At 51.0% G+C, this 27,858-nt stretch overlaps 2 protein-coding genes across 2 annotated transcripts in view; both read left to right on the forward strand.

The window, feature by feature from the left end:
* LOC141264748 (nuclear receptor-binding protein 2-like) overlaps positions 1-26,026 on the forward strand; it is an 88,131-nt gene extending 62,105 nt beyond the window's left edge. Inside the window, exons 3-8 of the mRNA XM_073677010.1 lie at positions 16,810-16,932; positions 21,454-21,555; positions 22,732-22,821; positions 22,896-22,936; positions 24,633-24,727; positions 25,980-26,026. Of these exons, the coding sequence (XP_073533111.1) occupies positions 16,810-16,932; positions 21,454-21,555; positions 22,732-22,821; positions 22,896-22,936; positions 24,633-24,727; positions 25,980-26,026 (498 nt within the window). The remainder of the gene's footprint in view (positions 1-16,809; positions 16,933-21,453; positions 21,556-22,731; positions 22,822-22,895; positions 22,937-24,632; positions 24,728-25,979) is intronic.
* On the forward strand, positions 24,747-25,970 carry LOC141264131 (uncharacterized). The gene is made up of 2 exons (XM_073676441.1): positions 24,747-24,787; positions 24,862-25,970. The coding sequence occupies exons 1-2, from the start codon at positions 24,747-24,749 to the stop codon at positions 25,961-25,963; spliced, it is 1,143 nt and encodes a 380-aa protein (XP_073532542.1). The 3' UTR covers positions 25,964-25,970.
* Positions 26,027-27,858: the final 1,832 nt, after the last annotated feature.

A 27,858-nucleotide genomic window follows, 5' to 3' on the forward strand; every position in this document is an offset into this window, starting at 1 on the left:
GTCACTGTGTACATACATTACATTACTGATCCTGAGTTACATCCTGTATTATACTCCAGAGCTGCACTCACTATTCTGCTGGTGCAGTCACTATGTACATACATTACATTACTGATCCTGAGTTACATCCTGTATTATACTCCAGAGCTGCACTCACTATTCTGCTGGTGGAGTCACTGTGTACATACATTACATTACTGATCCTGAGTTACATCCTGTATTATACTCCAGAGCTGCACTCACTATTCTGCTGGTGCAATCACTGTGTACATACATTACATTACTGATCCTGAGCTACATCATGTATTATACTCCAGAGCTGCACTCACTATTCTGCTGGTGCAGTCACTGTGTACATACATTACATTACTGATCCTGAGTTACATCCTGTATTATACTCCAGAGCTGCACTCACTATTCTGCTGGTGCAGTCACTGTGTACATACATTACATTACTGATCCTGAGTTACCTCCTGTATTATACCCCAGAGCTGCACTCACTATTCTGCTGGTGCAGTCACTGTGTATATACATTACATTACTGATCCTGAGTTACCTCCTGTATTCTACTCCAGAGCTGCACTCACTATTCTGCTGGTGCAGTCACTGTGTACATACATTACATTACTGATCCTGAGTTACATCCTGTATTATACCCCAGAGCTGCACTCACTATTCTGCTGGTGCAGTCACTGTGTACCTACATTACATTACTGATCCTGAGTTACATCCTGTATTATACTCCAGAGCTGCACTCACTATTCTGCTGGTGCAGTCACTGTGCACATACATTACATTACTGATCCTGAGTTACATCCTGTATTATACTCCAGAGCTGCACTCACTATTCTGCTGGTGCAGTCACTGTGTACATACATTACATTACTGATCCTGAGTTACATTCTGTATTATACTCCAGAGCTGCACTCACTATTCTGCTGGTGCAGTCACTGTATACATACATTACATTACTGATCCTGAGTTACCTCCTGTATTATACTCCAGAGCTGCACTCACTATTCTGCTGGTGTAGTCACTGTGTACATACATTACATTACTGATCCTGAGTTACATCCTGTATTATACTCCAGAGCTGCACTCACTAATCTGCTGGTGGAGTCACTGTGTACATACATTACATTACTGATCCTGAGTTACCTCCTGTATTATACTCCAGAGCTGCACTCACTATTCTGCTGGTGCAGTCACTGTGTACATACATTACATTACTGATCCTGAGTTACCTCCTGTATTATACTCCAGAGCTGCACTCACTATTCTGCTGGTGCAGTCACTGTGTACATACATTACATTACTGATCCTGAGTTACATCCTGTATTATACTCCAGAGCTGCACTCACTATTCTGCTGGTGCAGTCACTGTGTACATACATTACATTACTGATCCTGAGTTACCTCCTGTATTATACCCCAGAGCTGCACTCACTATTCTGCTGGTGCAGTCACTGTGTATATACATTACATTACTGATCCTGAGTTACCTCCTGTATTCTACTCCAGAGCTGCACTCACTATTCTGCTGGTGCAGTCACTGTGTACATACATTACATTACTGATCCTGAGTTACATCCTGTATTATACCCCAGAGCTGCACTCACTATTCTGCTGGTGCAGTCACTGTGTACCTACATTACATTACTGATCCTGAGTTACATCCTGTATTATACTCCAGAGCTGCACTCACTATTCTGCTGGTGCAGTCACTGTGCACATACATTACATTACTGATCCTGAGTTACATCCTGTATTATACTCCAGAGCTGCACTCACTATTCTGCTGGTGCAGTCACTGTGTACATACATTACATTACTGATCCTGAGTTACATTCTGTATTATACTCCAGAGCTGCACTCACTATTCTGCTGGTGCAGTCACTGTATACATACATTACATTACTGATCCTGAGTTACCTCCTGTATTATACTCCAGAGCTGCACTCACTATTCTGCTGGTGTAGTCACTGTGTACATACATTACATTACTGATCCTGAGTTACATCCTGTATTATACTCCAGAGCTGCACTCACTAATCTGCTGGTGGAGTCACTGTGTACATACATTACATTACTGATCCTGAGTTACCTCCTGTATTATACTCCAGAGCTGCACTCACTATTCTGCTGGTGCAGTCACTGTGTACATACATTACATTACTGATCCTGAGTTACCTCCTGTATTATACTCCAGAGCTGCACTCACTATTCTGCTGGTGCAGTCACTGTGTACATACATTACATTACTGATCCTGAGTTACATCCTGTATTATACTCCAGAGCTGCACTCACTATTCTGCTGGTGCAGTCACTGTGTACATACATTACATTACTGATCCTGATTTACATCCTGTATTATACTCCAGAGCTGCACTCACTATTCTGCTGGTGCAGTCACTGTGTACATACATTACATTACTGATCCTGAGTTACATCCTGTATTATACTCCAGAGCTGCACTCACTATTCTGCTGGTGCAGTCACTGTGTACATACATTACATTACTGATCCTGAGTTACATCCTGTATTATACTCCAGAGCTGCACTCGCTATTCTGCTGGTGCAATCACTGTGTACATACATTACATTACTGATCCTGAGTTACCTCCTGTATTATACTCCAGAGCTGCACTCACTATTCTGCTGGTGCATTCACTGTGTACATACATTACATTACTGATCCTGAGTTACCTCCTGTATTATACTCCAGAGCTGCACTCACTATTCTGCTGGTGCAGTCACTATGTACATACATTACATTACTGATCCTGAGTTACATCCTGTATTATACTCCAGAGCTGCACTCACTATTCTGCTGGTGGAGTCACTGTGTACATACATTACTGATCCTGAGTTACCTCCTGTATTATACTCCAGAGCTGCACTCACTATTCTGCTGGTGCAGTCACTGTGTACATACATTACATTACTGATCCTGAGCTACATCCTGTATTATCCTCCAGAGCTGCACTCACTATTCTGCTGGTGCAGTCACTGTGTACATACATTACATTACTGATCCTGAGTTACATCCTGTATTATATTCCAGAGCTGCACTCGCTATTCTGCTGGTGCAGTCACTGTGTACATACATTACATTACTGATCCTGAGTTACATCCTGTATTATACTCCAGAGCTGCACTCACTATTCTGCTGGTGCAGTCACTGTGTACATACATTACATTACTGATCCTGAGTTACCTCCTGTATTATACTCCAGAGCTGCACTCACTATTCTGCTGGTGCAGTCACTGTGTACATACATTACATTACTGATCCTGAGTTACATCCTGTATTATACTCCAGAGCTGCACTCACTATTCTGCTGGTGCAATCACTGTGTACATACATTACATTACTGATCCTGAGCTACATCATGTATTATACTCCAGAGCTGCACTCACTATTCTGCTGGTGCAGTCACTGTGTACATACATTACATTACTGATCCTGAGTTACATCCTGTATTATACTCCAGAGCTGCACTCACTATTCTGCTGGTGCAGTCACTGTGTACATACATTACATTACTGATCCTGAGTTACCTCCTGTATTATACCCCAGAGCTGCACTCACTATTCTGCTGGTGCAGTCACTGTGTATATACATTACATTACTGATCCTGAGTTACCTCCTGTATTCTACTCCAGAGCTGCACTCACTATTCTGCTGGTGCAGTCACTGTGTACATACATTACATTACTGATCCTGAGTTACATCCTGTATTATACCCCAGAGCTGCACTCACTATTCTGCTGGTGCAGTCACTGTGTACCTACATTACATTACTGATCCTGAGTTACATCCTGTATTATACTCCAGAGCTGCACTCACTATTCTGCTGGTGCAGTCACTGTGCACATACATTACATTACTGATCCTGAGTTACATCCTGTATTATACTCCAGAGCTGCACTCACTATTCTGCTGGTGCAGTCACTGTGTACATACATTACATTACTGATCCTGAGTTACATTCTGTATTATACTCCAGAGCTGCACTCACTATTCTGCTGGTGCAGTCACTGTGTACATACATTACATTACTGATCCTGAGTTACCTCCTGTATTATACTCCAGAGCTGCACTCACTATTCTGCTGGTGTAGTCACTGTGTACATACATTACATTACTGATCCTGAGTTACATCCTGTATTATACTCCAGAGCTGCACTCACTAATCTGCTGGTGGAGTCACTGTGTACATACATTACATTACTGATCCTGAGTTACCTCCTGTATTATACTCCAGAGCTGCACTCACTATTCTGCTGGTGCAGTCACTGTGTACATACATTACATTACTGATCCTGAGTTACATCCTGTATTATACTCCAGAGCTGCACTCACTATTCTGCTGGTGCAGTCACTGTGTACATACATTACATTACTGATCCTGAGTTACATCCTGTATTATACCCCAGAGCTGCACTCACTATTCTGCTGGTGCAGTCACTGTGTACATACATTACATTACTGATCCTGAGTTACATCCTGTATTATACCCCAGAGCTGCACTCACTATTCTGCTGGTGCAGTCACTGTGTACATACATTACATTACTGATCCTGAGTTACCTCTTGTATTATTCTCCAGAGCTGCACTCACTATTCTGCTGGTGCAGTCACTGTGTACATACATTACATTACTGATCCTGAGTTACATCCTGTATTATACCCCAGAGCTGCACTCACTATTCTGCTGGTGCAATCACTGTGTACATACATTACATTACTGATCCTGAGTTACATCCTGTATTATACTCCAGAGCTGCACTCACTATTCTGCTGGTGCAGTCACTGAGCACATACATTACATTACTGATCCTGAGTTACATCCTGTATTATACTCCAGAGCTGCACTCACTATTCTGCTGGTGCAGTCACTGAGCACATACATTACATTACTGATCCTGAGTTACATCCTGTATTATACTCCAGAGCTGCACTCACTATTCTGCTGGTGCAGTCACTGTGTACATACATTACATTACTGATCCTGAGTTACATCCTGTATTATACTCCAGAGCTGCACTCACTATTCTGCTGGTGCAGTCACTGTGTACATACATTGCATTACTGATCCTGAGTTACATCCTGTATTATACTCCAGAGCTGCACTCACTATTCTGCTGGTGCAGTCACTGTGTACATACATTACATTACTGATCCTGAGTTACATCCTGTATTATACTCCAGAGCTGCACTCACTATTCTGCTGGTGCAGTCACTGTGTACATACATTACATTACTGATCCTGAGTTACCTCCTGTATTATACTCCAGAGCTGCACTCACTATTCTGCTGGTGCAGTCACTGTGTACATACATTACATTACTGATCCTGAGTTACATCCTGTATTATACTCCAGAGCTGCACTCACTATTCTGCTGGTGCAGTCACTGTGTACATACATTACATTACTGATCCTGAGATACATCCTGTATTATACTCCAGAGCTGCACTCACTATTCTGCTGGTGCAGTCACTGTGTACATACATTACATTACTGATCCTGAGATACATCCTGTATTATACTCCAGAGCTGCACTCACTATTCTGCTGGTGCAGTCACTGTGTACATACATTACATTACTGATCCTGAGTTACATCCTGTATTATACTCCAGAGCTGCACTCACTATTCTGCTGGTGCAGTCACTGTGTACATACATTACATTACTGATCCTGAGTTACCTCCTGTATTATACTCCAGAGCTGCACTCACTATTCTGCTGGTGCAGTCACTGTGTACATACATTACATTACTGATCCTGAGTTACATCCTGTATTATACTCCAGAGCTGCACTCACTATTCTGCTGGTGCAGTCACTGTGTACATACATTACATTACTGATCCTGAGTTACCTCCTGTATTATACTCCAGAGCTGCACTCACTATTCTGCTGGTGCAGTCACTGTGTACATACATTACATTACTGATCCTGAGTTACCTCCTGTATTATACTCCAGAGCTGCACTCACTATTCTGCTGGTGCAGTCACTGTGTACATACATTACATTACTGATCCTGAGTTACATCCTGTATTATACTCCAGAGCTGCACTCACTATTCTGCTGGTGCAGTCACTGTGTACATACATTACATTACTGATCCTGAGTTACATCCTGTATTATACTCCAGAGCTGCACTCACTATTCTGCTGGTGCAGTCACTGTGTACATACATTACATTACTGATCCTGAGTTACCTCCTGTATTATACTCCAGAGCTGCACTCACTATTCTGCTGGTGCAGTCACTGTGTACATATATTACATTACTGATCCTGAGTTACCTTCTGTATTATACTCCAGAGCTGCACTCACTATTCTGCTGGTGCAGTTACTGTGTACATACATTACATTACTGATCCTGAGTTACCTCCTGTATTATACTCCAGAGCTGCACTCACTATTCTGCTGGTGCAGTCACTGTGTACATATATTACATTACTGATCCTGAGTTACCTCCTGTATTATACTCCAGAGCTGCACTCACTATTCTGCTGGTGCAGTCACTGTGTACATACATTACATTACTGATCCCGAGTTACATCCTGTATTATACTCCAGAGCTGCACTCACTATTCTGCTGGTGCAGTCACTGTGTACATACATTACATTACTGACCCTGAGTTACCTCCTGTGTTATACTCCAGAGCTGCACTCACTATTCTGCTGGTGCAGTCACTGTGTACATACATTACATTACTGACCCTGAGTTACCTCCTGTGTTATACTCCAGAGCTGCACTCACTATTCTGCTGGTGCAGTCACTGTGCACATACATTACTGATCCTGAGTTACATCCTGTATTATACTCCAGAGCTGCACTCACTATTCTGCTGCTGCAGTCACTGTGTACATACATTACATTACTGACCTTGAGTTACATCCTGTGTTATACTCCAGAGCTGCACTCACTATTCTGCTGCTGCAGTCACTGTGTACATATATTACATTACTGACCCTGAGTTACCTCCTGTGTTATACTCCAGAGCTGCACTCACTATTCTGCTGCTGCAGTCACTGTGTACATACATTACATTACTGATCCTGAGTTACCTCCTGTATTATACTCCAGAGCTGCACTCACTATTCTGCTGGTGCAGTCTCTGTGTACATATATTACATTACTGATCCTGAGTTACCTCCTGTATTATACTCCAGAGCTGCACTCACTATTCTGCTGGTGCAGTCACTGTGTACATACATTACATTACTGATCCTGAGTTACATCCTGTATTATACTCCAGAGCTGCACTCACTATTCTGCTGGTGCAGTCACTGTGTACATACATTACATTACTGATCCTGAGTTACCTCCTGTATTATACACCAGAGCTGCACTCACTATTCTGCTGGTGCAGTCACTGTGTACATACATTACATTACTGATCCTGAGTTACATCCTGTATTATACTCCAGAGCTGCACTCACTATTCTGCTGGTGCAGTCACTGTGTACATACATTACATTACTGATCCTGAGTTACATCCTGAATTCTACTCCAGAGCTGCACTCACTGTTCTGCTGGTGCAGTCACTGTGTACATACATTACATTACTGATCCTGAGTTACCTCCTGTATTATACTCCAGAGCTGCACTCACTATTCTGCTGGTGCAGTCACTGTGTACATACATTACTTTACTGATCCTGAGTTACATCCTGTATTATATTCCAGAGCTGCACTCGCTATTCTGCTGGTGCAGTCACTGTGTACATACATTACATTACTGATCCTGAGTTACATCCTGTATTATACTCCAGAGCTGCACTCACTATTCTGCTGGTGCAGTCACTGTGTACATACATTACATTACTGATCCTGAGTTACCTCCTGTATTATACTCCAGAGCTGCACTCACTATTCTGCTGGTACAGTCACTGTGTACATACATTACATTACTGATCCTGAGTTACATCCTGTATTATACTCCAGAGCTGCACTCACTATTCTGCTGGTGCAGTCACTATGTACATACATTACATTACTGATCCTGAGTTACATCCTGTATTATACTCCAGAGCTGCACTCACTATTCTGCTGGTGGAGTCACTGTGTACATACATTACATTACTGATCCTGAGTTACATCCTGTATTATACTCCAGAGCTGCACTCACTATTCTGCTGGTGCAATCACTGTGTACATACATTACATTACTGATCCTGAGCTACATCATGTATTATACTACAGAGCTGCACTCACTATTCTGCTGGTGCAGTCACTGTGTACATACATTACATTACTGATCCTGAGTTACATCCTGTATTATACTCCAGAGCTGCACTCACTATTCTGCTGGTGCAGTCACTGTGTACATACATTACATTACTGATCCTGAGTTACCTCCTGTATTCTACTCCAGAGCTGCACTCACTATTCTGCTGGTGCAGTCACTGTGTACATACATTACATTATCCTGAGTTACATCCTGTATTATACCCCAGAGCTGCACTCACTATTCTGCTGGTGCAGTCACTGTGTACATACATTACATTACTGATCCTGAGTTACATCCTGTATTATACTCCAGAGCTGCACTCACTATTCTGCTGGTGCAGTCACTGTGCACATACATTACATTACTGATCCTGAGTTACATCCTGTATTATACTCCAGAGCTGCACTCACTATTCTGCTGGTGCAGTCACTGTGTACATACATTACATTACTGATCCTGAGTTACATTCTGTATTATACTCCAGAGCTGCACTCACTATTCTGCTGGTGCAGTCACTGTGTACATACATTACATTACTGATCCTGAGTTACCTCCTGTATTATACTCCAGAGCTGCACTCACTATTCTGCTGGTGTAGTCACTGTGTACATACATTACATTACTGATCCTGAGTTACATCCTGTATTATACTCCAGAGCTGCACTCACTATTCTGCTGGTGGAGTCACTGTGTACATACATTACATTACTGATCCTGAGTTACATCCTGTATTATACTCCAGAGCTGCACTCACTATTCTGCTGGTGCAGTCACTGTGTACATACATTACATTACTGATCCTGAGTTACATCCTGTATTATACTCCAGAGCTGCACTCACTATTCTGCTGGTGCAGTCACTGTGTACATACATTACATTACTGATCCTGAGTTACATCCTGTATTATACTCCAGAGCTGCACTCACTATTCTGCTGGTGCAGTCACTGTGTACATACATTACATTACTGATCCTGAGTTACCTCCTGTATTATACTCCAGAGCTGCACTCACTATTCTGCTGGTGCAGTCACTGTGTACATACATTACATTACTGATCCTCAGTTACATCCTGTATTATACTCCAGAGCTGCACTCACTATTCTGCTGGTGCAGTCACTGTGTACATACATTACATTACTGATCCTGAGTTACATCCTGTATTATACTCCAGAGCTGCACTCACTATTCTGCTGGTGCAGTCACTGTGTACATACATTACATTACTGATCCTGAGTTACCTCCTGTATTATACTCCAGAGCTGCACTCACTATTCTGCTGGTGCAGTCACTGTGTACATACATTACATTACTGATCCTGAGGTACATCCTGTATTATACTCCAGAGCTGCACTCACTATTCTGCTGGTGCAGTCACTGTGTACATACATTACATTACTGATCCTGAGTTACCTCCTGTATTATACTCCAGAGCTGCACTCACTATTCTGCTGGTGCAGTCACTGTGTACATACATTACATTACTGATCCTGAGTTACCTCCTGTATTATACTCCAGAGCTGCACTCACTATTCTGCTGGTGCAGTCACTGTGTACATACATTACATTACTGATCCTGAGTTACATCCTGTATTATACTCCAGAGCTGCACTCACTATTCTGCTGGTGCAGTCACTGTGTACATACATTACATTACTGATCCTGAGTTACATCCTGTATTATACTCCAGAGCTGCACTCACTATTCTGCTGGTGCAGTCACTGTGTACATACATTACATTACTGATCCTGAGTTACATCCTGTATTATACTCCAGAGCTGCACTCACTATTCTGCTGGTGCAGACACTGTGCACATACATTACATTACTGATCCTGAGTTACATCCTGTATTATACTCCAGAGCTGCACTCACTATTCTGCTGGTGCAGTCACTGTGTACATACATTACATTACTGATCCTGAGTTACCTCCTGTATTATACTCCAGAGCTGCACTCACTATTCAGCTGGTGCAGTCACTGTGTACATACATTACATTACTGATCCTGAGTTACCTCCTGTATTATACTCCAGAGCTGCACTCACTATTCAGCTGGTGCAGTCACTGTGTACATATATTACATTACTGATCCTGAGTTACCTCCTGTATTATACTCCAGAGCTGCACTCACTATTCTGCTGGTGCAGTCACTGTGTACATACATTACATTACTGATCCTGAGTTACATCCTGTATTATACTACAGAGCTGCACTCACTATTCTGCTGGTGCAGTCACTGTGTACATACATTACATTACTGACCCTGAGTTACCTCCTGTGTTATACTCCAGAGCTGCACTCACTATTCTGCTGGTGCAGTCACTGTGTACATACATTACATTACTGATCCTGAGTTACATCCTGTATTATACTCCAGAGCTGCACTCACTATTCTGCTGGTGCAGTCTCTGTGTACATATATTACATTACTGATCCTGAGTTACCTCCTGTATTATACTCCAGAGCTGCACTCACTATTCTGCTGGTGCAGTCACTGTGTACATACATTACATTACTGATCCTGAGTTACATCCTGTATTATACTCCAGAGCTGCACTCACTATTCTGCTGGTGCAGTCACTGTGTACATACATTACATTACTGACCCTGAGTTACCTCCTGTATTATACTCCAGAGCTGCACTCACTATTCTGCTGGTGCAGTCACTGTGTACATACATTACATTACTGATCCTGAGTTACATCATGTATTATACTCCAGAGCTGCACTCACTATTCTGCTGGTGCAGTCACTGTGTACATACATTACATTACTGATCCTGAGTTACATCCTGTATTATACTCCAGAGCTGCACTCACTATTCTGCTGGTGCAGTCACTGTGTACATACATTACATTACTGATCCTGAGTTACCTCCTGTATTATACTCCAGAGCTGTACTCACTATTCTGCTGGTGCAGTCACTGTGTACATACATTACTGATCCTGAGTTACATCATGTATTATACTCCAGAGCTGCACTCACTATTCTGCTGGTGCAGTCACTGTGTACATACATTACATTACTGACCCTGAGTTACCTCCTGTGTTATACTCCAGAGCTGCACTCACTATTCTGCTGGTGCAGTCACTGTGTACATACATTACATTACTGATCCTGAGTTACACCCTGTATTATACTCCACAGCTGCACTCACTATTCTGCTGCTGCAGTCACTGTGTACATACATTACATTACTGACCCTGAGTTACCTCCTGTGTTATACTCCAGAGCTGCACTCACTATTCTGCTGCTGCAGTCACTGTGTACATACATTACATTACTGATCCTGAGTTACCTCCTGTGTTATACTCCAGAGCTGCACTCACTATTCTGCTGCTGCAGTCACTGTGTACATATATTACATTACTGATCCTGAGTTACCTCCTGTATTATACTCCAGAGCTGCACTCACTATTCTGCTGGTGCAGTCACTGTGTACATACATTACATTACTGACCCTGAGTTACCTCCTGTGTTATACTCCAGAGCTGCACTCACTATTCTGCTGGTGCAGTCACTGTGTACATACATTACATTACTGATCCTGAGTTACATCCTGTATTATACCCCAGAGCTGCGCTCACTATTCTGCTGGTGCAGTCACTGTGTACATACATTACATTACTGATCCTGAGTTACATCATGTATTATACTCCAGAGCTGCACTCACTATTCTGCTGGTGCAGTCACTCTGTACATACATTACTGATCCTGAGTTACATCCTGTGTTATACTCCAGAGCTGCACTCACTATTCTGCTGCTGCAGTCACTGTGTACATATATTACATTACTGATCCTGAGTTACCTCCTGTATTTTACTCCAGAGCTGCACTCACTATTCTGCTGGTGCAGTCACTGTGTACATACATTACATTACTGATCCTGAGTTACATCCTGTATTATACCCCAGAGCTGCGCTCACTATTCTGCTGGTGCAGTCACTGTGTACATACATTACATTACTGATCCTGAGTTACATCCTGTATTATACTCCAGAGCTGCACTCACTATTCTGCTGGTGCAGTCACTGTGTACATACATTACATTACTGATCCTGAGTTACATCCTGTATTATACTCCAGAGCTGCACTCAATATTCTGCTGGTGCAGTCACTGTGTACATACATTACTGATCCTGAGTTACCTCCTGTATTATACTCCAGAGCTGCACTCACTATTCTGCTGGTGCAGTCACTGTGTACATACATTACATTACTGATCCTGAGTTACATCCTGTATTATACCCCAGAGCTGCACTCACTATTCTGCTGGTGCAGTCACTGTGTACATACATTACATTACTGATCCTGAGTTACCTCCTGTATTATACCCCAGAGCTGCACTCACTATTCTGCTGGTGCAGTCACTGTGTACATACATTACATTACTGATCCTGAGTTACCTCCTGTATTATACCCCAGAGCTGCACTCACTATTCTGCTGGTGCAGTCACTGTGTACATACATTACATTACTGATCCTGAGTTACATCCTGTATTATAACCCAGAGCTGCACTCACTATTCTGCTGATGCAGTCACTGTGTACATACATTACATTACTGATCCTGAGTTACCTCCTGTATTATACTCCAGAGCTGCACTCACTATTCTGCTGGTGCAGTCACTGTGTACATACATTACATTACTGATCCTGAGTTACATCCTGTATTATACTCCAGAGCTGCACTCACTATTCTGCTGGTGCAGTCACTGTGTACATACATTACATTACTGATCCTGATTTACATCCTGTATTATACTCCAGAGCTGCACTCACTATTCTGCTGGTGCAATCACTGTGTACATACATTACATTACTGATCCTGAGTTACATCCTGTATTATACTCCAGAGCTGCACTCACTATTCTGCTGCTGCAGTCACTGTGTACATACATTACTGATCCTGAGTTACATCCTGTATTATACTCCAGAGCTGCACTCACTATTCTGCTGGTGCAGTCACTGTGTACATACATTACATTACTGATCCTGAGTTACATCCTGTATTATACCCCAGAGCTGCACTCACTATTCTGCTGGTGCAGTCACTGTGTACATACATTACTGATATTTGGCTGCTGCTCTCCCCTCACTCTCCGCGTTACTTCTGCTCCATTTAGTGTTCCTTCACTCCTCGGTTCCGGACAGTATTTTATCATTTCTCTGTAGATGGCGGAGCAGTGCATCCTGGGATTGTTCCTGTATGTGCTCACAATGGGCTGTTGTCCTAGGGCAGGGTGCTGGGTGCTGCTCTGTGTCAGTGCTGTCTGCCTTATCTGCTGTACAGGGGAGAACACATTGTCCTTATCAGCAGCTGAGGAGAGGTCGGTCACCTGTTATTGCTGCAGAGCGTTTATACATGTACGATTATATATAAAGGGGTCAGAGCTCCGCTATTTGGTTACGTGAAGTTCTGCTTTGGGGCAGTGTGTTCATCTAGCTCTGTTGTGCACCCTGATGAGGCCAATAAGGGGAAGGACATGTCATGTGTTGCCCTCGGCTCTCCCCGGCTCTCGCGGGCCTCTTTCGGCTCTCACGGGCCGCCCCCGGCTCTCCCCGGCCGCCCTCGGCTCGCCCCGACTCTCGCAGGCTGCCCACAGCTCTCCCCGGCCGCCCACAGCTCTCCCCGTCTCTCGCGGGCCGCCCACAGCTCTCCCCGTCTCTCGCGGGCCGCCCACAGCTCTCCCCGTCTCTCGCGGGCCGCCCACAGCTCTCCCCATCTCTCGCGGGCCACCCTCAGCTCTCCCCGTCTCTCGCGGGCCACCCTCAGCTCTCCCCGTCTCTCGCGGGCCGCCCTCGGCTCTCCCCGTCTCTCGCGGGCCGCCCTCGGCTCTCCCCGGCTCTCGCGGGCCGCCCACAGCTCTCCCCGGCTCTCTCCGGCCGCCCTCGGATCTCCCCGGCTCTCGCGGGCCTCTTTCGGCTCTCACGGGCCGCCCCCGGCTCTCCCCGGCCGCCCTCGGCTCTCCCCGACTCTCGCAGGCTGCCCACAGCTCTCCCCGGCCGCCCACAGCTCTCCCCGTCTCTCGCGGGCCGCCCACAGCTCTCCCCGTCTCTCGCGGGCCGCCCACAGCTCTCCCCATCTCTCGCGGGCCACCCTCAGCTCTCCCCGTCTCTCGCGGGCCACCCTCAGCTCTCCCCGTCTCTCGCGGGCCGCCCTCGGCTCTCCCCGTCTCTCGCGGGCCGCCCACAGCTCTCCCCGTCTCTCGCGGGCCGCCCACAGCTCTCCCCGTCTCTCGCGGGCCGCCCACAGCTCTCCCCGTCTCTCGCGGGCCGCCCACAGCTCTCCCCGTCTCTCGCGGGCCGCCCACAGCTCTCCCCGTCTCTCGCGGGCCGCCCACAGCTCTCCCCGTCTCTCGCGGGCCGCCCACAGCTCTCCCCATCTCTCGCGGGCCACCCTCAGCTCTCCCCGTCTCTCGCGGGCCACCCTCAGCTCTCCCCGTCTCTCGCGGGCCGCCCTCGGCTCTCCCCGTCTCTCGCGGGCCGCCCTCGGCTCTCCCCGGCTCTCGCGGGCCGCCCACAGCTCTCCCCGTCTCTCGCGGGCCGCCCACAGCTCTCCCCGTCTCTCGCGGGCCGCCCACAGCTCTCCCCGTCTCTCGCGGGCCGCCCACAGCTCTCCCCATCTCTCGCGGGCCACCCTCAGCTCTCCCCGTCTCTCGCGGGCCACCCTCAGCTCTCCCCGTCTCTCGCGGGCCGCCCTCGGCTCTCCCCGTCTCTCGCGGGCCGCCCTCGGCTCTCCCCGGCTCTCGCGGGCCGCCCACAGCTCTCCCCGTCTCTCGCGGGCCGCCCACAGCTCTCCCCGTCTCTCGCGGGCCGCCCACAGCTCTCCCCGTCTCTCGCGGGCCGCCCACAGCTCTCCCCGTCTCTCGCGGGCCGCCCTCGGCTCTCCCCGTCTCTCGCGGGCCGCCCTCGGCTCTCCCCGGCTCTCGCGGGCCGCCCACAGCTCTCCCCGGCTCTCTCCGGCCGCCCTCGGATCTCCCCGGCTCTCGCGGGCCTCTTTCGGCTCTCACGGGCCGCCCCCGGCTCTCCCCGGCCGCCCTCGGCTCTCCCCGACTCTCGCAGGCTGCCCACAGCTCTCCCCGGCCGCCCACAGCTCTCCCCGTCTCTCGCGGGCCGCCCACAGCTCTCCCCGTCTCTCGCGGGCCGCCCACAGCTCTCCCCATCTCTCGCGGGCCACCCTCAGCTCTCCCCGTCTCTCGCGGGCCACCCTCAGCTCTCCCCGTCTCTCGCGGGCCGCCCTCGGCTCTCCCCGTCTCTCGCGGGCCGCCCACAGCTCTCCCCGTCTCTCGCGGGCCGCCCACAGCTCTCCCCGTCTCTCGCGGGCCGCCCACAGCTCTCCCCGTCTCTCGCGGGCCGCCCACAGCTCTCCCCGTCTCTCGCGGGCCGCCCACAGCTCTCCCCGTCTCTCGCGGGCCGCCCACAGCTCTCCCCGTCTCTCGCGGGCCGCCCACAGCTCTCCCCATCTCTCGCGGGCCACCCTCAGCTCTCCCCGTCTCTCGCGGGCCACCCTCAGCTCTCCCCGTCTCTCGCGGGCCGCCCTCGGCTCTCCCCGTCTCTCGCGGGCCGCCCTCGGCTCTCCCCGGCTCTCGCGGGCCGCCCACAGCTCTCCCCGGCTCTCTCCGGCCGCCCTCGGATCTCCCCGGCTCTCGCGGGCCTCTTTCGGCTCTCACGGGCCGCCCCCGGCTCTCCCCGGCCGCCCTCGGCTCTCCCCGACTCTCGCAGGCTGCCCACAGCTCTCCCCGGCCGCCCACAGCTCTCCCCGTCTCTCGCGGGCCGCCCACAGCTCTCCCCGTCTCTCGCGGGCCGCCCACAGCTCTCCCCATCTCTCGCGGGCCACCCTCAGCTCTCCCCGTCTCTCGCGGGCCACCCTCAGCTCTCCCCGTCTCTCGCGGGCCGCCCTCGGCTCTCCCCGTCTCTCGCGGGCCGCCCACAGCTCTCCCCGTCTCTCGCGGGCCGCCCACAGCTCTCCCCGTCTCTCGCGGGCCGCCCACAGCTCTCCCCGTCTCTCGCGGGCCGCCCACAGCTCTCCCCGTCTCTCGCGGGCCGCCCACAGCTCTCCCCGTCTCTCGCGGGCCGCCCACAGCTCTCCCCGTCTCTCGCGGGCCGCCCACAGCTCTCCCCATCTCTCGCGGGCCACCCTCAGCTCTCCCCGTCTCTCGCGGGCCACCCTCAGCTCTCCCCGTCTCTCGCGGGCCGCCCTCGGCTCTCCCCGTCTCTCGCGGGCCGCCCTCGGCTCTCCCCGGCTCTCGCGGGCCACCCACAGCTCTCCCCGTCTCTCGCGGGCCGCCCACAGCTCTCCCCGTCTCTCGCGGGCCGCCCACAGCTCTCCCCGTCTCTCGCGGGCCGCCCACAGCTCTCCCCGTCTCTCGCGGGCCGCCCACAGCTCTCCCCGTCTCTCGCGGGCCGCCCACAGCTCTCCCCGTCTCTCGCGGGCCGCCCACAGCTCTCCCCGTCTCTCGCGGGCCGCCCACAGCTCTCCCCGTCTCTCGCGGGCCACCCACAGCTCTCGCGTGCTGCGCACTTTGGTCTCCCCTTTAACCCTGTATTTCTCTGTGTGCAGGTGAATCAGGGCAACATGCCCGGCATAGAGAGCACGTTCCTGGCCATGGACACAGAGGAAGGAGTGGAAGTCGTGTGGAACGAGCTGCACTTCACAGACAAAAGGATCTTCAAGTCTCACGAGGTGTGAGCCGCGAATCGGTGGCCCCCCAAATCAGGAGGCTATCACTGCCCCCCGTATATACAGGAGGAGGCTATCACTGCCCCCTGTTTATATAGGAGGAGGCTATCACTGCCCCCCCTCCATATATACAGGAGGAGGCTATCACTGCCCCCTGTATATACAGGAGAAGGCTATCACTGCCCCCTGTATATACAGGAGAAGGCTATCACTGCCCCCTGTATATACAGGAGGAGGCTATCACTGCCCCCTGTATATACAGGAGAAGGCTATCACTGCCCCCTGTATATACAGGAGAAGGCTATCACTGCCCCCTGTATATACAGGAGAAGGCTATCACTGCCCCCTGTATATACAGGAGGAGGCTATCACTGCCCCCCCCTCCATATATACAGGAGGAGGCTATCACTGCCCCCTGTATATACAGGAGAAGGCTATCACTGCCCCCTGTATATACAGGAGGAGGCTATCACTGCCCCCTGTATATACAGGAGGAGGCTATCACTGCCCCCTGTATATACAGGAGAAGGCTATCACTGCCCCCTGTATATACAGGAGAAGGCTATCACTGCCCCCTGTATATACAGGAGAAGGCTATCACTGCCCCCTGTATATACAGGAGAAGGCTATCACTGCCCCCTGTATATACAGGAGAAGGCTATCACTGCCCCCTGTATATACAGGAGAAGGCTATCACTGCCCCCTGTATATACAGGAGGAGGCTATCACTGCCCCCTGTATATACAGGAGAAGGCTATCACTGCCCCCTGTATATACAGGAGGAGGCTATCACTGCCCCCCTGTTTATATAGGAGGAGGCTATCACTGCCCCCTGTATATACAGGAGAAGGCTATCACTGCCCCCTGTATATACAGGAGGAGGCTATCACTGGCCCCCCCTTATATACAGGAGAAGGCTATCACTGCCCCCTGTATATACAGGAGAAGGCTATCACTGCCCCCTGTATATACAGGAGAAGGCTATCACTGCCCCCTGTATATACAGGAGGAGGCTATCACTGCCCCCCGTATATACAGGAGAAGGCTATCACTGCCCCCTGTATATACAGGAGGAGGCTATCACTGCCCCCTGTATATACAGGAGAAGGCTATCACTGCCCCCTGTATATACAGGAGGAGGCTATCACTGGCCCCCGTATATACAGGAGAAGGCTATCACTGCCCCCTGTATATACAGGAGGAGGCTATCACTGCCCCCTGTTTATATAGGAGGAGGCTATCACTGCCCCCTGTATATACAGGAGGAGGCTATCACTGCCCCCTGTATATACAGGAGGAGGCTATCACTGCCCCCTGTATATACAGGAGAAGGCTATCACTGCCCCCTGTATATACAGGAGGAGGCTATCACTGCCCCCTGTATATACAGGAGAAGGCTATCACTGCCCCCTGTATATACAGGAGGAGGCTATCACTGCCCCCCTGTTTATATAGGAGGAGGCTATCACTGCCCCCTGTATATACAGGAGAAGGCTATCACTGCCCCCTGTATATACAGGAGGAGGCTATCACTGCCCCCCCCTTATATACAGGAGAAGGCTATCACTGCCCCCTGTATATACAGGAGAAGGCTATCACTGCCCCCTGTATATACAGGAGAAGGCTATCACTGCCCCCCCCTCCATATATACAGGAGAAGGCTATCACTGCCCCCTGTATATACAGGAGAAGGCTATCACTGCCCCCCCCTCCATATATACAGGAGGAGGCTATCACTGCCCCCCGTATATACAGGAGAAGGCTATCACTGGCTCCCTGTATATACAGGAGGAGGCTATCACTGCCCCCCCCCCCCCCATATATACAGGAGGAGGCTATCACTGCCCCCCGTATATACAGGAGAAGGCTATCACTGCCCCCCCCTCCATATATACAGGAGGAGGCTATCACTGCCCCCCGTATATACAGGAGAAGGCTATCACTGGCTCCCTGTATATACAGGAGGAGGCTATCACTGCCCCCCCCCCTCCATATATACAGGAGGAGGCTATCACTGCCCCCCGTATATACAGGAGAAGGCTATCACTGGCCCCCTGTATATACAGGAGGAGGTTATCACTGCCCCCCCCCCCATATATACAGGAGGAGGCTATCACTGCCCCCCGTATATACAGTAGAAGGCTATCACTGCCCCCTGTATATACAGGAGGAGGCTATCACTGCCCCCCGTATATACAGTAGAAGGCTATCACTGCCCCCTGTATATACAGGAGGAGGCTATCACTGCCCCCCTGTTTATATAGGAGGAGGCTATCACTGGCCCCCCCTTATATGCAGGAGAAGGCTATCACTGCCCCCCCCATATATACAGGAGGAGGCTATCACTGCCCCCCCCCATATATACAGGAGGAGGCTATCACTGCCCCCCCCCATATATACAGGAGGAGGCTATCACTGGCCCCCCCGTATATACAGGAGGAGGCTATCACTGCCCCCCCCCCCTTATATACAGCAGGCTATCACTGCCCCCTGTATATACAGCAGGCTATCACTGCCCCCCCCTTATATACAGCAGGCTATCACTGCCCCCCCCTTATATACAGCAGGCTATCACTGCCCCCTGTATATACAGCAGGCTATCACTGCCCCCCCCGTATATACAGCAGGAGGATATCACTGCCCCCCCCCCCGTATATACAGCAGGCTATCACTGCCCCCCCGTATATACAGCAGGCGTTGTAGCGCAGGAACGAACATAACGCATTGACTCACATCACCGTAAGGCTATTCTAACCCCTCCAACTTAATAATGGTCCGATAGATGATGCTATCCAGGTCATGTTTCATCTCTATAGACAGGTAAAATCACAATAAGAAACATGACGACAATTTCTACCGCCTGGGATCTCCAGGAGCGAAGATATCCTGTAAGTTGGGGATCTAATAAATTTCTAACAGACCTAGCACATCCCACAAACCGCCCCCATATGAGCTCAGCAAGGGGAGGTATGTTGTTCTAACCCTGAGCTAAGAAAAAGTCGAGTTTGGGTCTCTGACTTTGTCATTCTGGAAGTCATAGTTCGCTGTGTGTGTTCATTTTCCTAATCAGAGCACTTCCCTCAATAAAGATAAGAACCTTTCCTGCAACATCAGGTTTAGTACTTCTATTTCATTATTCCTTTTATTTTATATGATTGTATATATCATATTGTTTTGCCCTTCTTGTAACATCTTTGTATAATTTTATAAACACTGTGTATCGTTCTGGATTTAATGTATAAAATGTAATAGTTCCTTTCAGGACGGTGGAGTTGAAGTCGCTATAAACTGGACCGACTCCAACTCCTAAAATCTATAATACATTGGGTACAGTAGTTCAATGCAGTTTGTGGGGAATATTTTTTCATAAGAATTTGGGAAAGTTCTGAAATGTCCTATAAATGTCCGTCCTATTCCTGATCTCAGGGTCTGGACTTTACTGAGATGAATCTGCTACAGTAAATTCATCACTTACACATGAGCCGTGTATGAGGGAGTCGGAGGTTTGGCTGACCGACTCCACAGCCCTGCCTGTAACGGGTGTCCAATCGGCCTGTATAAACGATTGGTGGTGGCAGTGAGTAGCGTATGGCTTCAGGGTGTGGTTCACAGAGCGAGAGGAACAGAGCTATTAAATTTATATATATAATCCAGAACGATAGTTAGTTTTTATAAAAAATATGCAAAAGATGATACAAAATGGACAAAACAATACTATATATACAATTACATAAAATATAAAGGCTAACAGAAGGAATGTACTAAACCTGTGTCACGGAAATGGCGCAGATCGTAGTGGAAGCAAGTTGTTCCTTTTAGGGAAAGGGTACAGAACCACAGCAAACTGTGTCTTCCAGGAATGGCAATAAAAAAACCTCAAAAACTGCTATTTTTTGTATAAAAACTACACCCACATACCTCTTCTCGGTTACCTTATATGAGGGCTAGTCATGGGATGTGGCTAGGGTCCCAAAAATTGAGAGATTTCCAATTTTCAGGATATCTTTGCCTCTGGAGGTCCCAGGCGGGAGATATTAATGCCATATTTACTATTATGATTTTAGCTTTCCATAGATAATAAACATGGCATATTTATTGTCATCCATCTGTCAGATTTTAATTTGGGTGATGCGACAAACTCTCAGTGATGTAAGTCAATGCATTACGTTCGTCACAAAGCCGGAAATATGCCTACCATAGCTATAGGACCCTCATAAAAACTTCAATATTCATAATTTGGAAAGGGGACTCACAATAGTCTGTTTGCAGTTTTGTGATGGAAAGGGCTACAAATCTGTTGCATCGTCATTCTTCTAGAAGCTCTGCCTAGAATTTGTGTTTGCGATCCATCAGAATACCTACTTTAATTACCTTTTTGCAGCAGGGTGGGGTCCCAGCTGCACTGGGGTCACATGGAGTGTCACAGAGTGCTAGCCTTCCTTAAATGTTCACTATGACATCATGGGCTTATGTCGAGGGGTCGGCTGCTTCCAGTTTCTGTCCATTGACCGATGTCTCTTTCAGGATAAGATCCGCACCACCTTCCAAAATCTGATGGTTGTTGATCATCCCAACGTGGTGAAGTTCCACAAATACTGGTTGGATGTGAAGGAGACGTCAGCACGGGTGAGGAGCACTGACTGCAGGGGGCGCCCTTCATGTGTGTGGGAGAGGACCAACTGATTTACAGTGGTGTGAGAGTGTTTTCCCCCCTCCTGATTTCTTATTCTTTTGCTTGTTTGTCACTTCAATGTTCCAGATCACAAAACAAATGTCAATATTACACAAAGATAACAGAAGTGACATAGAAGTGCAGTTTTTACATGAAGGTCTTTATTATTAAGGGAAAAAGAAATCCAAACCTACTGGGTCCTGTGTGATAGTGATTTCCCCCTAAACCTAATAACTGGTCGGGCCCTGAGCAGCCACAACTGCAATCAAGCGTTTAACGTGATACCTGGCAATGAGTCTTTACAACGCTCTGGGGGGATATTGGCCACTCGCTCTGGGGGGATATTGGCCACTCGCTCTGGGGGGATATTGGCCACTCGCTCTGGGGGGATATTGGCCACTCGCTCTGGGGGGATATTGGCCGCTCGTCTTCGCAGAATTGTTGTAATTCAGCCTCATTGTCTTATCTTGTCTTATCTTTGTGTAATATTTACATTTGTTTTGTGATCTGAAACATTTAAGTGACAAACAAGCAAAAGAATAAGAAATCAGGAGGGGGGCGAACACTCTCACAGCACAGTGTATATAAAGTGTGGGGTGACCTCAAGGACTGGTCTGAGGCCTGATGCAGGGTCCTGTATGTCGGCCAGTGGTCTGCTGCTCGTCCCTGTGTGACTCATCTGGGGACTGGTATGGGGTTGCATGTGATGGGACTGGTGTCGGCCCAGGGACTGGCGCGGGGTCCTGTGTGACCAGGGGACTGGCGCAGGGTCCCATGTGACTGGGGGACTGGTGCGGGCTCCTGTGTGACTGGGGTACTAGCTCGGGGTCCCGTGTGACCGGGGGACTGGTGCGGGGTCCCGTGTGACCGGGGGACTGGTGCGGGGTTCCGGGGGACTGACGCGGGGTCCCGTGTGACCGGGGGACTGGTGGTGCAGAATCCCGTGTGACTGTGGGACTGGCGCGGGGTCCCGTGTGACCGGAGGACTGGCGCGGGATACCGTGTGACCGGAGGACTGACGCGGGGTCCCGTGTGACCGGGTGGACTGGCGCGGGGTCCCATGTGTCGGCCCAGGGTCTCCTCCGGCTTCTCTTTTCCCCTGTGACCCCCTTGTTCTTGTTGCGGGGCAGGTGGTCTTTATAACAGAATATGTCTCCTCGGGAAGCCTCAGGCAGTTCCTGAAGAAGACGAAGAAGAATCGTAAGACGATGAATGCCAGGGTAAGAAGCCGATGCCCCCCACGCCATCATGTTGTGTCCCTTACACCCCCCTAACTCTCTACGTTGTGTCACAGGCCTGGAAAAGGTGGAGCACACAGATCCTGTCAGCGCTGAGGTGAGAGATCCGCAGTATGGAGGAGACCCGGGCCGTATGTATGGAGGGGGCCGGGGACTGTACAGTATGTATGGAGGGGGCCAGGGACTGTACAGTATGTATGGAGGGGGCCGGGGACTGTACAGTATGTATGGAGGGGGCCAGGGACTGTACAGTATGTATGGAGGGGGCCGGGGACTGTACAGTATGTATGGAGGGGGCCAGGGACTGTACAGTATGTATGGAGGGGACCAAGGACTGTACAGTATGTATGGAGGGGGCCAGGGACTGTACAGTATGTATGGAGGGGGCCAGGGACTGTACAGTATGTATGGAGGGGGCCGGGGACTGTACAGTATGTATGGAGGGGGCCAGGGACTGTACAGTATGTATGGAGGGGGCCAGGGACTGTACAGTATGTATGGAGGGGGCCAGGGACTGTACGGTATGTATGGAGGGGGCCAGGGACTGTACAGTATGTATGGAGGGGGCCGGGGACTGTACAGTATGTATGGAGGGGGCCGGGGACTGTACAGTATGTATGGAGGGGGCCAGGGACTGTACAGTATGTATGGAGGGGGCCAGGGACTGTACAGTATGTATGGAGGGGGCCAGGGACTGTACAGTATGTATGGAGGGGGCCGGGGACTGTACAGTATGTATGGAGGGGGCCGGGGACTGTACAGTATGTATGGAGGGGACCAAGGACTGTACAGTATGTATGGAGGGGGCCGGGGACTGTACGGTATGTATGGAGGGGGCCGGGGACTGTACGGTATGTATGGAGGGGGCTGGGGACTGTGCGCTTTGTGTGGAGAGGGCCGGGGACTGTGCGCTTTGTGTGGAGAGGGCCGGGGACTGTGCGCTTTGTGTGGAGGGGGCCGGGGACTGTGCGCTTTGTGTGGAGGGGGCCGGGGACTGTGCGCTTTGTGTGGAGGGGGCCGGGGACTGTGCGCTTTGTGTGGAGGGGGCCGGGGACTGTGCGCTTTGTGTGGAGGGGGCCGGGGACTGTGCGCTTTGTGTGGAGGGGGCCGGGGACTGTGCGCTTTGTGTGGAGGGGGCCGGGGACTGTGCGCTTTGTGTGGAGGGGGCCGGGGACTGTGCACTTTGTGTGGAGGGGGCCGGGGACTGTGCGCTTTGTGTGGAGGGGGCCGGGGACTGTGCGCTTTGTGTGGAGGGGGCCGGGGACTGTGCGCTTTGTGTGGAGGGGGCCGGGGACTGTGCGCTTTGTGTGGAGGGGGCCGGGGACTGTGCGCTTTGTGTGGAGGGGGCCGGGGACTGTGCGCTTTGTGTGGAGGGGGCCGGGGACTGTGCGCTTTGTGTGGAGGGGGCCGGGGACTGTGCGCTTTGTGTGGAGGGGGCCGGGGACTGTGCGCTTTGTGTGGAGGGGGCCGGGGACTGTGCGCTTTGTGTGGAGGGGGCCGGGGACTGTGCGCTTTGTGTGGAGGGGGCCGGGGACTGTGCGCTTTGTGTGGAGGGGGCCGGGGACTGTGCGCTTTCTGTGGAGGGGGCCGTGGACTGTGCGCTTTGTGTGGAGGGGGCCGGGGACTGTGCGCTTTGTGTGGAGGGGGCCGGGGACTGTGCGCTTTCTGTGGAGGGGGCCGGGGACTGTGCGCTTTCTGTGGAGGGGGCCGGGGACTGTGCGCTTTCTGTGGAGGGGGCCGGAGCTGCACATGTGGGGGGTTGTCCTTCACAGACTTCCTCCATCTTTCCTCAGTTACCTCCACTCTTGTGACCCGGTCATTATACATGGGAACCTGACTAACGACACGATCTTCATCCAGCACAATGGCCTCATCAAGATTGGATCCGGTGAATCCTCTTTGTTACAATGTATCAGCCGCTCGCCCATCTCTTAACAAGTAATAATATGTATCGTATGTGCAGACCGTGTATGGCAGTGCGCTCCGGCATATGTTACCAGCCTGAACACGGTGTCTGCTGAGTGTGCTGGAGAGCTGGCTAGAGAGCGGGCTAGAGAGCGAGCTGGAGAGCGAGCTGGAGAGCGGGCTAGAGAGCGAGCTGGAGAGCGAGCTGGAGAGGGAGCTGGAGAGGGAGCTGGAGAGGGAGCTGGAGAGCGGGCTAGAGAGCGAGCTGGAGAGGGAGCTGGAGAGCGGGCTAGAGAGCGAGCTGGAGAGGGAGCTGGAGAGCGGGCTAGAGAGCGAGCTGGAGAGCGGGCTAGAGAGCGAGCTGGAGAGCGGGCTAGAGAGCGAGCTGGAGAGCGGGCTAGAGAGCGAGCTGGAGAGCGAGCTAGAGAGCAGGCTAGAGAGCGGGCTAGAGAGCGAGCTGGAGAGCGAGCTAGAGAGCGAGCTGGAGAGCAGGCTAGAGAGCGAGCTGGAGAGCGGGCTAGAGAGCGAGCTGGAGAGCGGGCTAGAGAGCGAGCTGGAGAGCGGGCTGGAGAGCGAGCTAGAGAGCGAGCTGGAGAGCAAGCTAGAGAGCGAGCTGGAGAGCGGGCTAGAGAGCGAGCTGGAGAGGGAGCTGGAGAGCGGGATACAGAGTGAGCTGGAGAGCGGGCTGGAGAGCGGGCTGGAGAGTGAGCTGGAGAGGGGGCAAGAGAGCAAGCTGGAGAGTGAGCTGGAGAGCGAGCTGGAGAGTGAGCTAGAGAACGGGCTAGAGAGCGAGCTGGAGAGTGAGCTGGAGAGTGAGCTAGAGAACGGGCTAGAGAGCGAGCTGGAGAGCGGGCTAGAGAGCGAGCTAGAGAACGGGCTAGAGAGCGAGCTGGAGAGTGAGCTGGAGAGTGAGCTAGAGAACGGGCTAGAGAGCGAGCTGGAGAGCGGGCTAGAGAGCGAGCTGGAGAGCGGGCTAGAGAGCGAGCTGGAGAGCGGGCTGGAGAGGGGGCTGGAGAGCGAGCTGGAGAGGGGGCTGGAGAGCGAGCTGGAGAGGGGGCGAGAGAGCGAGCTGGAGAGGGGGCGAGAGAGCGAGCTGGAGAGGGGGCTAGAGAGCGAGTTGGAGAGGGGGATAGAGAGTGAGCCTCTTACAGTAGAGAATCCACAGTGTGTGTCATCCTCCATTCTCCTTTCTCTTCCATGTTTCCCCCGTGGATGGTGACCACTGCATTCCTTAGTTTGGCATCGGGTATTTGTCAACGGTAAGTTCATTGTTCTGCGGTGATCGCTCTGCTCCTCCATTGTTCTGCGGTGATCGCTCTGCTCCTCCATTGTTCTGCGGTGATCCCTCTGCTCCTCCATTGTTCTGCGGTGATCGCTCTGCTCCTCCATTGTTCTGCGCTGATCCCTCTGCTCCTCCATTGTTCTGCGGTGATCCCTCTGCTCCTCCATTGTTCTGCGGTGATCCCTCTGCTCCTCCATTGTTCTGCGGTGATCGCTCTGCTCCTCCATTGTTCTGCGGTGATCGCTCTGCTCCTCCATTGTTCTGCGGTGATCGCTCTGCTCCTCCATTGTTCTGCGGTGATCGCTCTGCTCCTCCATTGTTCTGCGGTGATCGCTCTGCTCCTTCATTGCTCTGCGGTGATCCCTCTGCTCCTCCATTGTTCTGCGGTGATCGCTCTGCTCCTCCATTGTTCTGCGGTGATCGCTCTGCTCCTCCATTGTTCTGCGGTGATCTCTCTGCTCCTCCATTGTTCTGCGGTGATCGCTCTGCTCCTCCATTGTTCTGCGGTGATCGCTCTGCTCCTCCATTGCTCTGCGGTGATCGCTCTGCTCCTCCATTGTTCTGCGGTGATCGCTCTGCTCCTCCATTGTTCTGCGGTGATCGCTCTGCTCCTCCATTGTTCTGCGCTGATCCCTCTGCTCCTCCATTGTTCTGCGGTGATCCCTCTGCTCCTCCATTGTTCTACGGTGATCCCTCTGCTCCTCCATTGTTCTGCGGTGATCGCTCTGCTCCTTCATTGCTCTGCGGTGATCGCTCTGCTCCTCCATTGTTCTGCGGTGATCGCTCTGCTCCTCCATTGTTCTGCGGTGATCCCTCTGCTCCTCCATTGTTCTGCGGTGATCGCTCTGCTCCTCCATTGTTCTGCGCTGATCCCTCTGCTCCTCCATTGTTCTGCGGTGATCCCTCTGCTCCTCCATTGTTCTGCGGTGATCCCTCTGCTCCTCCATTGTTCTGCGGTGATCGCTCTGCTCCTCCATTGTTCTGCGGTGATCGCTCTGCTCCTCCATTGTTCTGCGGTGATCGCTCTGCTCCTCCATTGTTCTGCGGTGATCGCTCTGCTCCTCCATTGTTCTGCGGTGATCGCTCTGCTCCTTCATTGCTCTGCGGTGATCCCTCTGCTCCTCCATTGTTCTGCGGTGATCGCTCTGCTCCTCCATTGTTCTGCGGTGATCGCTCTGCTCCTCCATTGTTCTGCGGTGATCTCTCTGCTCCTCCATTGTTCTGCGGTGATCGCTCTGCTCCTCCATTGCTCTGCGGTGATCGCTCTGCTCCTCCATTGTTCTGCGGTGATCGCTCTGCTCCTCCATTGTTCTGCGGTGATCGCTCTGCTCCTCCATTGTTCTGCGCTGATCCCTCTGCTCCTCCATTGTTCTGCGGTGATCCCTCTGCTCCTCCATTGTTCTACGGTGATCCCTCTGCTCCTCCATTGTTCTGCGGTGATCGCTCTGCTCCTTCATTGCTCTGCGGTGATCCCTCTGCTCCTCCATTGTTCTGCGGTGATCGCTCTGCTCCTCCATTGTTCTGCGGTGATCGCTCTGCTCCTCCATTGTTCTGCGGTGATCCCTCTGCTCCTCCATTGTTCTACGGTGATCCCTCTGCTCCTCCATTGTTCTGCGGTGATCGCTCTGCTCCTTCATTGCTCTGCGGTGATCCCTCTGCTCCTCCATTGTTCTGCGGTGATCGCTCTGCTCCTCCATTGTTCTGCGGTGATCCCTCTGCTCCTCCATTGTTCTGCGGTGATCGCTCTGCTCCTCCATTGTTCTGCGGTGATCGCTCTGCTCCTCCATTGTTCTGCGGTGATCTCTCTGCTCCTCCATTGTTCTGCGGTGATC

Source organism: Phyllobates terribilis, unplaced genomic scaffold (genome assembly GCF_046119375.1).
Source record: "Phyllobates terribilis strain yellow unplaced genomic scaffold, ASM4611937v1 Scaffold_4__5_contigs__length_816908805, whole genome shotgun sequence".
NCBI classification, from domain to species: domain Eukaryota; kingdom Metazoa; phylum Chordata; class Amphibia; order Anura; family Dendrobatidae; genus Phyllobates; species Phyllobates terribilis.